Here is a 12,631-nt window from a genome sequence, read left to right on the forward strand (position 1 = left end):
GGTCCGGGGGCGGTGCCGCCGTCAGCGCCGCTCCCCTCCCCGCGCCCGCCCCGTAACGAGCGGCAGACGGGCTGGTGGCGGCGGCAGCGTTTATTGCGGTCGGTGCGCGTACAGAGCTGCGCCGAGAGAGGCGCCCCGAGGACGCGCCCCCAGCAGGAGGCCCCGCGGTGTTTGTCGTGCCGGTCACACGTATCCGGGTTTCACCGACAGCCGGCGGCAGTTGGGGCAGCCCCGCGTCCCGTTGGTCTGCAGGCACCTGCAAAGGAAGGCGGGCGGGTGGCAGGGGGCTCCGCCTCCCCCGCTGCCACCGCTACCTCTGCTTTCCTGGTAGGGACAGCAGCCCCCGGCTCTGGGGCAGTCCCATAGTGGTGTTACCCTGATACTGTATTCTTAAATACTTAAATTCTGGAACTAAACATGATGTACAACTAACATATCCTCCGTGACAGTAGCACAGTAACAGATTGAATAGCTTACTCAGTTCCTTACATCTCACCTACCAGCGTGAAATGGAGGGGTCCAGGGGAAAAAGCCAAGCCACCTGTGGGAGAAGAGATCTCCCAAGAGGAATTAAACGTTTGTGAACTGAGCTAAGTGCCTGCACGGCCAGGGAGCAGGACGGAGTTATGACTAAATCTCACCCTCTCAAGCTGTGGCTAATGAGATCCTGTGGAACACCTGGGGAAGAGCACGCACAGCTGTCCTGTTCTGGGCATGAACTGCTCCTTGCTCTAACAAAAGGGCAAAGATCTTTAGTATTTCCAGCTCATTACTTCAAGTGGAAGAAGTGGGAGCAAGGCAGTGCCTGCAGCTGGTTGTTCTTCTCCCCAATAGACTCTCCACACATGCCACAGTACAGCTCCATCTCCTCCACGCATTCATGGAACTTCACTACATGGTCACGCAATTCTCGCTGCTGCCCCTTTGTGCGATAGATCCTTTCACACAGACAGTGGAGCTTCAGCAGACCAAGCTGCGCATGAGAGGCAGAAACAAGAAAAATGAACAAGGTGAAGACAGAGCAGTAGCAAAGGGACAGGACCACTATGGCCCCAATCAGTCAGCTAGAGAAGCGTCAACATAAAAGGGTGCTCAAGGGATAGAACCAGTCATAAGGACATTTGGTCTCGCAGCACTTGCTGCCATTAATCCTATTTTTCTGCATCACTAAAGGGAACACCAGGTTTGAAGCACTCTGATGCTTCTGCATCAAAATGGTGTTCCTGAGCTATCCACAACATACACTGCATTTCACTTCCCTCTGCCTGCAGCCAGCACTCAGTTCAGCTGTGGCACAGGCCAAGTGTTCTTCAAGAGGAAACCCCTAATCCTCCAGCTCTGTGGTTGCTTCGTATTGCATTTTTAATGCTCCCCATTATCTCCCACTGTAACCCCTTCCTCACTTCTCAGACCTGTACATTGATGCCAGTGCCCATAACTAAACACAACAAAGCATCAGTTGGTTAAAATAGACATTAGTATGCAATAATAAGCTTGGATACTTTAATGCTTGGCTTACTGAACTTAACTACCTGACTGAAGACTAGAGAAAGTAATGAAGAGAAGCTATAGGATCCTACCTTGTTCCCTAGTCCCTCTGCCAGTTCCTGTGCCTTTTCAATGCTTTCGAGAGCCTGTGAATGGAGAGTATATATTATCAGTTCTTAGTCTGATATATCAAAAACATACGTGTATGAATGCCTTGACAGGAACTGAAAGAAGTAAAGAGATACTGAGTGCAATTTAGATGAACAAACATCCCTGCAACCCTGAACACATGGCTGTCTGGTAGATACATCCCACCAAAAGGTCGTCCAGAAGAAAAGCTTTGTTTCTGAAGAAAACAAAGAAAATAAACCCCACACAGATAACCTAAGAGCATCCTTTCTATTCCAGCCACATCATGCAAAGAAGGGCTATGATGCTGGCAGAGGCTGGGGTTTCTAAGCAGAGAGAATTCACTTATCTAAATTCAATCACACAGTCTTCAGGGTTGGGATGAAGTGTAATGAAAGCAAGTCTTGTCCCCATCCTGCCTCACCGGCCCAATCTCTTTGAGCAACTCCAGTTTCATTTTTACAGGAGAAAGGGATCAGCACTACAAACGTGCTTTTCCATTTTCTTGCTCTTTATGCATCAACTTTGTCCTACCTCCACATAGCACACTGTAGAAGTGTACTGCAAGTAATCTTTTTCAGCTTGAAGGAGAGTGTTTAGCATGACAACTGTTACACCAAATGAATCTCTACTTTCCCCTCCATGCCAGTGTTCCCCGCTCTTCTAATACCCAGTCTCCATTTCCCAGAACTACAGAAACCCACATCAGGTTTGTTGAGGGGGAAGAAGACGTTTCCCCTGAACCGCAACATTGATGAGGAACATCATCAAATTTCTACACTAGAATAGTAGTAATGCCAAGTTATAGGAGCTGAGAACCACATGAGATAAAAGAATGCACTTTGAATATAGAGGAGATGGCATTAAATCTGTGGCACCAACAGCCTAGGATAAGCAACTTGCAGAGGAAGCAGGCAGGAACTGATGGTTAGCAGAAAAGATTTTACTGAGAGGTGTGCCTAGGAAGAGTGAGTGTATACTGAAAAAGTTGAAATTAATTACTAGGATTCAGAAAGTGAAGCATATGAGGTGGGAGGAAGAGATGCTGAGAAGTACAGGGGACAGTTTGTCATAGAGAAGAAGACAGACTGCACGAGAGTTTGGGCAAATAGGCTGCCACAGCAGCTGGGGAGGAACTGGAATAGACACAGTATTAACTACATGCAATGAAAGTAAACTGGAAGCCCCAAGAAGGCCAGGATAAGAATAGGGAATCTGCAAGTGGAAAGCTTTCTTAAGTAACTGATACTGGGATGGAGCAGCCTGAGAAATGGAAACTGGGATGGGTAAGCTGAGGAACAGCCTTGGGCAAGCATTCTGTGCTTTGACATTTAAGGAGGTCATGTTTGGGGTGATGGGCATAAGGTCCCTGACCATTAGGACAGACTTGCCTCTAATGCTTGGAGCAGAAACAAAAACTCATTAAACTCATTCCCTTCTTTTATGGGTGTCGGTGAGATTAGGGCTCTCTGCAAAGCCCTTGCCAGGGTTTCACAGAGATCTGCCTGTGATATCAGAGGATGGCAATGGCTGAAGGTGGAGGGAGGGTAGAGATTAGATGAGTGCTATTTTTTTGTACAGTGGCCTACCTGCATCCTGTCCCATATTTTTGAATGTGATATATGAGAGATACATGATAATGAACCTTTTCTCCTCATTTCTCTGCTTCACGTCACAGTTTATATACCTTTAGTATCTCCAGGAGTTTGTGACCATTTCTGTCTGCAAAGCACATGGTGGAGCTGTAGGGCTGTCTAAAAATCACCACAGTAATAAGCTTAGTCATATTGCTAGAGAGTAGGCAGCAGAATCTATTTTAGAGCATAAGCCTGCAGTGGCAGAAGCAGACTTCCTTCCCTCAATGCTGGTTTCTCAGTATAGTGTTTAAAGTCATCAGGACTGACTAATGAGACAGTTCTGTAAGTCACTAGCCTAACTCAGAATGGATGTTCATACAGCTAGCAGCAAATTCCTGGCTGAGAGCAACCATCTGGAGAAATGCAATCGCACAAGCAAGAGACTGTTGGTGGAACAAAGAGGGACAGGTCTCTATGCATCTGATGAGCTTTCAGCTCAGAAAATGACTGCTTTCATCTTATCTAAAAGACTTATGCAGAAACAAGTCCGTTACTGACCTTGTCCAGCTCCTTCTGGATCATCCAGCACTTAGCCACTCCTAGCAGCACCTGGATCTGACCCAGGCGGTTTCCAATCTCTGTCATGATGCTCATGGCAGAATCATACCGGGGAAAGGCTGTCTGCAGTGGCCGGGAGGAAAACACATGTTTTGCTATGGCCTGCTTTTCACACCCTCTTCCCACCCCTTCTGTCCTTCATGGTAGCTGTACCTGGATGTCTCTGCGACTGAGATGAATATCAGCAAAGCACAGCAGACACAGTGCCTGCAGAGGCCGGTCACCGTGCTGAAGGGCAATCTTCATGGACTCCTGAAAGAAATTGCCTTTGTTCAGTGAGGGAGCTCCTGGCTCAGAACAAATGAAGCCAGGCTGTATGCTGCAGCCATCGAAGGGTCAGCTCCAGAGAAATGGCACAGCATTTTTAGTTAGCTTAGAAGTACAGTCTCGTTCATGTTCCTAACTAGAGGACACTCAGTCTCAAATTTTGAGGCACACAGTACTACTAAAACCAGAGCTCTGAGACTGGGAGACAGTGGGAATATCTGGTCAGGTATGAAAGCCATGGCTTCCCTCTTCCTCCCAGTCCTGTCCTATAGGCAAGATCCCACCGCAGAGACCTCCACCAGCTGTGTCTGCTTGCGCCCTGTACCTCACAGCAGTCCATAGCATCAGCCAAGCGCCCCAGCTTCCGGTAGGCCACTGCCATGTGATACTGGCTCATTGCACGGTACTTCAAGCTCCAGCCTGCTCCATAGTCATTCACCAGCTCTGCTGCTTTACATGGGAAGAACAAAGCTTTCTCATAGTCCTGTAAGGCAGACAGACAGTAGTGACAGCAAAAGAAAAAGGAAAAAAGCAACTGTTTTTGATTTACTAATACTGCAACAGTCAGCAGATTTGTGTACGCCCTTCTTCCCCTGCCTGTCCTCTTCCACGTGCCCTGCTTTCTCTATTGATGTGAATATCAAACTGTGGAAGGTGGAACTGCCATATGCTGAATTCATATTGCTCTCTATTTTCAGGACACAGCATATGAATTTTATATAGTATGCCAGCAGCCGTATGCTGCCACAATCATTTGGCATCTTCTGTAACTGAAGCCTGAAAACGGTCTCTGGTTTTACATTATCCCTGCTTTCAGCATATACACGGAGCCCTCATGTTCTCCATATGGCAAGTCAGGATCTCTCAGAGGCTGGTTATTCAGCCAAATAAGGAAGCAGGAACAAAATAATAACAGCCTTACCAAATCCACAATACCTCGTTAAAACACACATGAAAAAATAAACAATAATTTTAAAAAATCCAAGCACCTTTCTGCACTAAAAAAATTTAGAAATAAATCTTGCTTTATGACAAGTACTTAAGAGTATTAAAGACACCTAAACCATTCTCAAGTGAGATACTTCAGTTAGCGAGTCTTCCATTAGTGACAAAAATCAAGGCTTTTTCAAGAAGAGATATGATTTGTTGCATTTATAATGGCAGTTGGAACTGGCAAATCACCTCACCCTCAGTTCCTGCCTGGAAGACCTATTTGTCTCTAACAGTATTTCAGCTAGAATCCTTTGAGTTCTGCCTGCTTGCAGACACTGCCTCCTCTGATGTCATCTTCGAAGCTAAGCTTGATCTTTACAATTCACAGCTGCTTCTGCTGCACTACATAAGCATTCCACCAATCCTTACTGTGAAAAGGAACATTCTGTGATGATTTTGCAGTGTAGAGATTTAAACTTGGAACGTTCTGTCAGCACTTCACATCCTACAGCAGATATAAGTTGAAATTCACTTTCCATAATGAGACAGTTGCCCTCCCATCCTCCCCTCCCTTGGATTACTGCACCTTTATCTGGGCATAGAAGTTCCCAAGGCTACAGCAGACTCGACACTCCAGCATCTTGTCGTCATTGTTGTGTGCATAGCGTAAAGCTTTTTCAAAGCACTCCAAAGCCTTCTGGAAAATGCTGAGGCCCAGGAAGGCATTGCCCATGCTGAGGCTCACCTGGCCGTTCAGCTGCAGGCTCACAGTGGTACCCTGCATGTTCAAGCATGTCTTACAGTAAGATATTGTTTTCTGGAATTCACAGAGTTTCTCATTGCTGCGAGCCAGGTTTAGATAGCCCTCTGTAAGGTAATTTGGGTCTTCCAGCTCCCGTGCTGTGTCAATCTGCACCACTGCAAACTTCAAGTAGAAAAGACGGTGTTTATAAAAGGCGTGTAATTTACTTAAATACAGCTCAAACACTTACAGAGTAGCATCCTGCACTGGAGAAGCGGCACATGCCTGAGCAGGGCAGCATAAATCACATGGCGCTGTATACAATGAGCAATTAATTATCTGGAGGTTTACAAATAAGCAGTCTATGCACGTGAGCAATCTGAAGAAACCTCTTTCTCAGCCTCTCGGACATGGAAATTGAGCTGGCAGTTAGTGGAAAAAGAATGTTAAATGACCCTTAAGAGAAGCAGGTGAGGCAGAAAACCTCTGGCAGCTCCGCTTCCTTTTGCTCACATAATTAATTTTGCTTTCTCTGGAAGGCTTAAGATATTGAAGTACTCAATGAAAGAAACTAAGTAAGCTATTTCCTCAACTTTATACTAACAAACTGTAGTCTAGTATTGTTTTTTTCTTTTATGATTCTCTGCATATGACTCTAGTAAATTTTAAATCTTTTTTTCTTTTTGACCTCGAGCTCTTTTGAGCAGGGACTCCCTTCCATGCTCTGTGATGAGCCCAGCACACTGCTGGCTTGAATTAATACTCAGAGCAAAGGTAAATATTCAGCAGTTTTCTCCATATGTGTTTTCATTACAGATTAGCAGTCAGATTTACAGATAACGATTCCTAAAGGCACCAACTGCTTCATTTTTGCACATGGCAATACATAATAATTTAAGCCACTAGAACACGTTATATATTCCACAAAGTAAAAACCAATACAATTGTTTATGCTTGGGTGTGTATGTCCACCCTCTCCTTAGCATTTCAAGGAAGTTGCTACGTGGACTCATTAGCACGTGTTAGCTTATTCTTTCCTGCATTCCCTTACCTTTATATAAGTTCTTCATTACTTCTCGATTGCCACAGCCTGATTCCATGGTGTGAAGCAACTTTTCTCTCTGAGAGACTGAGCATCATAACTCTTCTTAAATCACAGTTAATTTCATGTGTTTAATTCAAAGACCCTTTTTTTCCCCATTATTTCCCCTCTCCGTGGTTAATGCTAATGTTTTCCAACCTCTATCTTTGATTCCTTGCAGTGCAAAATACTCAGTTTGACTGAAGCTATTTGTTTTTCCTAATATAGGAGGAACTAAAATTCACTTAGTCTGATCCTATTTTTCTGTTCTCTTCAGGGGTAACAAATTATGGTTCCACTATCTCGGGTCCACACATTTGCCTGTTTCTTGCTTCTGTGAAGACTCCAGTATTTTCTTCAGGTAGCTACACTTAACCATTTTAGATTCTCTCCTCCCTAATCAATCTGTTGTTTCTGCCCCCACCTAGTTTCTCAGAACTTCTTGTCTTCAGATGTTTTCCATATGTGTTAATACCCCTTTCTTCTTCATGCTAATTATCTGCTTTGCAAATAAATAGGTTTGACATGTGCACGGGTTTACTTGTAAGATGACCACACTACTTCTAAACAGAGCTATCAAGAATTTTTCAAATGAGATGTGTGCACCCCCTTTGCTTTTTGTGCTATATGCTGAACGATTACTAGTCTAGTAAGAGGCAGCCAAAAACATCAGAACGGCAAGGCCCTTTAATAAGACCCTATTTCAGGCTGGCATAGCTACTTGAGTCACTCTCCCCAACACTGTCTGCTACTATATGTATGCATCCTGTGACTTCGCAGAGCCATTCACCAGCTTCTTTTTATTCATTTCATCAATTGCGTTTATCCTCGCGCTTTTTTGTATGTTGCTTCAGCTTCTTTATACCACTCTCTGATCAAGCCCTGCATCCTTTCTCCAATGCTGTCCTCACAACTGGGAGCCCCTCTCTGACCTCAGCTGTCAGATTCCTCCTTGAACATCTTTCAACATCCACCCCCCCACTCCCAAAAAAGAATCTCTGTTCCCCTCTTAATCAGTCCCCATGCAAACAATTGTAATAAAAACAATGTCAGATCTGTGATGGATACCAGGCAGTTGAACAAGATAACAGACACCTCTTCACAAGACTACCACTTATTCTACAGAATCTACTTGAAGATCTCTATTCCGATGTACACACTGAAAACAGTTTTTGCTGGACTAAAGTTTCTGTTTTCATACCTTTCTCTGAAGCTTCATCACATGGTGTGCCTACGTGAAGAATAAATCAAGAAATGTCCCCATGATTACCTAGAGAACCTCATTAACCTAGGAATCCTAAAGGGTAAGATCCAATAAGAAGTTGTACTCTGTGTATCTTGTAAGCTAGAGCTATCAACACAGCGATTAAGGCAGCTCACAACGTGCTCCCAATTGCTAGTACATCTTACTGTATGCAGTATAAAAGCCCTGGTTTAACATTCTAATCTCCAGTCATGCTCTGCTGTTGGGTACAACACAATTGCATGCATTCATCTCCAGTTTGCCTTACCTTCAGCATATCTTTGTATCTGCCCATCTCTGCGTGAGCAGTAATGAGACAACCCAAAACGCGAAACCTGCCAGCAGGATCCGCAGACTTCTCCAAAACCCTCATCCAGACTTGCAGAGCCTTTTCAGTCTGATTAGATTGGTAAAGATGGAGTCCTTTTTCTATCTGTTGCTTTGTCTGGTCCTGACCCATCTCCCATGCATTAAAAAGCCTCATATACAAAAATCTAAATGCAGCAAAAATGAAAAGCCTGAGAGAACACAACATAAAATGCCCTAATGCAGGAGGGCGGGTTGTGTGCTCAGAAAGCTTGGAGCTATAAAAGCCCAGCCATGCCAGGCAGCTGGAGCTGTGGAAGGCAATGGCAAGGAGTGGTTGTTTGGCAATGAAGGTAGAATCCCAAAACCACTAAACGAATGTCTTGCTCGCTAAGACTACACCAGTGCATTTGCCTGTCCGATCCCATAAACAAAGACGAAAAGCACAACAGGGAGAAAGAGAAAAATCTCAAGTGACTGGAGTGAAACTCAATCTGAGCAGCTACTGCTGGGCATCTCCATTGGTTGCAGCTGTTCCTGCCAGTCTGGCTCACGTGGCTCCCAGGAATGCTGGTCAGCCTTTCAGCCTCCAAGGTCAGGGTGAGCCAACTGCCCGCCCCAGCCTGCCAGTATGCAGCTTATAAATACCTCAGGGAGAAACAGACAATCAGCTGCAGCCACAGGGATGTTATGGTTGCCTCTCTTTTCTCGCTTGCCATTTTCTTTTGCAAAAGAACTGTGGTGATGGGGTAGCCTGGGAGGTAGTGGGCAGCTAGCACTGTATCTTTAGGAATAATACATACTCTAAGAAGTAGGTTACGTTTTAAAAAGGAATTCAAAAATTCCAGTACGCACACTCTGCTTGCAACAATGTGCCTGATAGTAGAGCACATCCAGAGAGGGCCACAAAAATGATCCAAAGGACAGGACACTTGTACAAGGACAGGCTGAAAGAGCTGGGGCCGATCAGCCTGGAGAAGAGAAGGCTCCAGGGAGACCTGACAAGTCTCCTTTCAATGCATAAAAGGGAGCTACAGGAAAGAAGGGAACAGACTCTTTTAACAGATTCAGCAGTGGTAGAACAAGGGGAAATGGGGGGGGAGGGTGTGAAGATGCATCAAGGACATATAAAGTTTTTCAGATACAGAAGTCCCCGATGCAGCTCTGCGAGTCTTTTACTGGCCAAACAGAAGAAATGGCCATTCAGAGTTTCAACAACATACAGAAGCAGGCATACCTCCAGCTACATCCATGCTTCTATATAAATATGATGCCTGAAGCAAAGGCAATAACTGATGGAAAGCTTGTTGGATCATCTTGGTCTGGGTCACGGCTGCCTAAGGAAACACAAACCCAAAAGAGCCTTTCTGACATAATACTCTTAAAGAAACCAGGGCACACAAGAGTAAGGAATCAGGGGCTGGAGTTTCCATCCATGACTTTATCCAACAATTTATCAGAAAAGTACTGAAAATATATATTTCTTAGATGGTAGAAATCTTCATACCATCAGGCTTATTTTTTTTGGGAGCTTATAAACTCTTTGGTAATCTCATTATTTAATTTAGCATTGTTTTTCAGAGAGGTGATGTGCTCTAGGAAGCGTTTCAGCAGAGCCTCTGTATACTCAAACTTTGGAAGTAAACTATGGAAAAAAAAACCTACAGAAGACCAAAGGAGAGAAAAGCTAACACAGAGCTGGTTAACGTGCAATGCCAACACTGTTAAAATTATCTAGTTCCCTTACATTTCAGGGTTTCTTTAAAAGCCTGATTCGGAATATAAAAAACCCTCCTTCCTGCAGTGATTTTTATATGTTTCTCCAGAGGTGGGTGATAGGATGGACACATGATGAAGATTGATCCCTGTGGAAAGCAATAATAATGACGTGGCCATCGGATTTCTGCACTTCTAGAAACCTTAGAGGCCCAGGGACAGCAGCCATAAAATAATCAAGCCAGTCAGGACTCAAAAAAGGGGAAACAAGCAAACAAAAAACTCACATAATTCTTTGCTGGAGCAGACTACTTCACTTTATTTTCACACCTGTCTGTAACTTAAATTCATACTGATACTTTGGGACCACTTTACTGTAACTCTTCTCTTACATCCCATGATGAAGGATCAAAGTGTGAAGGATGCCTTGCAGTGTGAGAAAGCCATTCCACCAGGGAAATGATCTGTCTTGCATTTTGCTGATGACACTGAACTTCCCTGCTTTCGAGTTGCATGTTATTCTACAATGAAACAGTGCTTAGTCTCTTAAGAGCCCACTAAAATAATTTGCCAAGAGGAAAACTTAAGAGTTTGGAGTACCACCAAGCTCAAGCTAATCATCCCCAATGAACAGAAACACACTGTGATATGGACAGTCACACTTTGAGCCCAATAAATCTGTCTAAATATGGAGGGGTAAGCGGATAGCATCACCTAGATACCAACTACCTGTACTTGAGAGTTTAATGACAGGGTGATCAGTATGTGGCTCAAGACTGCTCTAGATCATATGAGAAACACACACAGCTTCTATGTTAAAACATCAATGGTTTCTTCTAAGGGACTGCAAATAAGCAAGCTTGCAAGGTGTGTGGAAATCACAGGATCTCACCTGTTACGCTGTGAAGCTACAGTCATACACATACTAACTTTCTAACAGTGACCATGCTGAGCTGTTCAACTCCTTGCCCATTATTTTTCATAATGCCCTGTGGCTCCTGGCCATACGAAGACAGCAGAACACGGTGGTAAAAATCAGGAATATTGGAGCCTGGAGTCAAAACAAGTAGTGAGAGCTAGAGGAGAATGTGAGAGAAAAGCAATTTATCCTAAAACATCCAATATCAACACTTAATCCACAGATTTGTGTTTTACTGTTGATGTTTATGAACTTAAGAGCCTATGTAAAATGCTGATAATTTTCAGAGATTAGTACACTGGCTCTTATTTATAGATTAACAGCCTACTGATTGGTGGTGGACTTACAAAGGCTAAAAAAAAAACCAAAACACCTTCAAAAAATATAAAAATAAAAAGCTATCTATCCAGAGGGATCTACCATCAGTTCCATAAGTTACAATGGATAAAGCTGCTATTAATCACCTGGTTAAGATAGGGCTTGCCATCTTTGTTGCACAAGAAGGAATCTTCCATCCCAGCTAAGCAAGCCACTTCTCTGATTCAATTGTTTCTCTTCATCTTTCACCTCAGACACATTTGAACTGAAATATCTCCAGCCTCCCTTCTCAACAGCTGCAAATTAACTGCAGCACACTATGCAACAGGTGGCTTGGCGCCTCACTCTGCAATGGGGCACTGCAAAGGAAGGAATGCAGCAGTGAATCCTGGTGCTTGCAAGTGTTCTCAGATTTACAGTCATGTAGGAAGTAATGGGGTGAAAGCAAGTATGCCATTTAACAGAGGAAAAGAACATGGAAGAGGAATATGGCTTCCCCTGAATGTGCTTGCACTCTGAGATGGAAGCCAGCAGAAGGAAAGATCCTACTGAACTGTAGAATCATTCACAAACATAGCAGAGTCATGGTCATTGTGGTACTTTCCCCTCTGAGAGGGGCAATACTAACATCAAAGTAGTGTCAAGTTTCTGAATTACATTCTGCTAATGGCAAATATTAACCTTTAAACAACACATTTCAAGTAATTATTGTACTTCAGTTCTAAAAGCAAAGCAGGCTTTGCTTATCACAAATTTCTGCCTATCATAAAACCTGAGCTACCAAGTCCTGAAGTGTATAAAACGCCAAGAGGCTTTATGAAAATCCTAACCTCTTCGGATTTCTCGGAGAAGTATTTCCAGGGGCAGGAGAACGAGGGGCTGCAGACACCTCCACGCTGCAGATCCAGGACAAGTTCAGCAAGCTTGGTCTTGTCTGGAGTAAGGAGGCTGTGGGAGTGGAAGGTATGGGGCCAGTAGGAGTAGAATGAGATGACTTCTCCAGGAGTGCTTATCCAATCCTACATACCACCATGCACACATTCTGTTAATATATAGTTCAAGTCTGGTGTTATGCTGAAGTTAATCGGCCCTTCAAACACCAGAAAGCACATTGCATGAGCAGGGTGTGAGGCTGGATATGTCTACAACACATTCCCCAGTGAATCACATACTAGCATTATCCGAGATGTTTAGGACTTGAGCAGCAAATGACACAAATGGAAGCAAAGTAACCATAAGAACATTTTCAACTGTACCCAAAGTAGCTGATCAGCATAGAAGGCAATTCTGTGCA

At 44.0% G+C, this 12,631-nt stretch overlaps 1 protein-coding gene across 2 annotated transcripts; it reads right to left on the minus strand.

The window, feature by feature from the left end:
- Positions 1-124: 124 nt before the first annotated feature.
- On the minus strand, positions 125-8,792 carry RAPSN (receptor associated protein of the synapse). Of its 2 annotated transcripts, XM_072337368.1 has the most exons (8): positions 8,347-8,792; positions 5,599-5,937; positions 4,405-4,563; positions 3,966-4,064; positions 3,753-3,875; positions 1,581-1,634; positions 774-973; positions 125-256 (listed from the first exon to the last, which is right to left on the minus strand). In XM_072337368.1, exons 1-8 carry the CDS (start codon positions 8,611-8,613, stop codon positions 184-186), a joined length of 1,314 nt encoding a protein of 437 aa, XP_072193469.1. In that variant the 5' UTR covers positions 8,614-8,792; the 3' UTR covers positions 125-183. The 2 variants fall into 2 exon arrangements, with proteins under 2 accessions (XP_072193469.1, XP_072193470.1); XM_072337369.1 differs by lacking the exons at positions 1,581-1,634; positions 3,753-3,875.
- Between the last annotated feature and the right edge of the window lie 3,839 nt (positions 8,793-12,631).

Source organism: Excalfactoria chinensis, chromosome 5 (assembly GCF_039878825.1).
Source record: "Excalfactoria chinensis isolate bCotChi1 chromosome 5, bCotChi1.hap2, whole genome shotgun sequence".
Taxonomy (NCBI): domain Eukaryota; kingdom Metazoa; phylum Chordata; class Aves; order Galliformes; family Phasianidae; genus Excalfactoria; species Excalfactoria chinensis.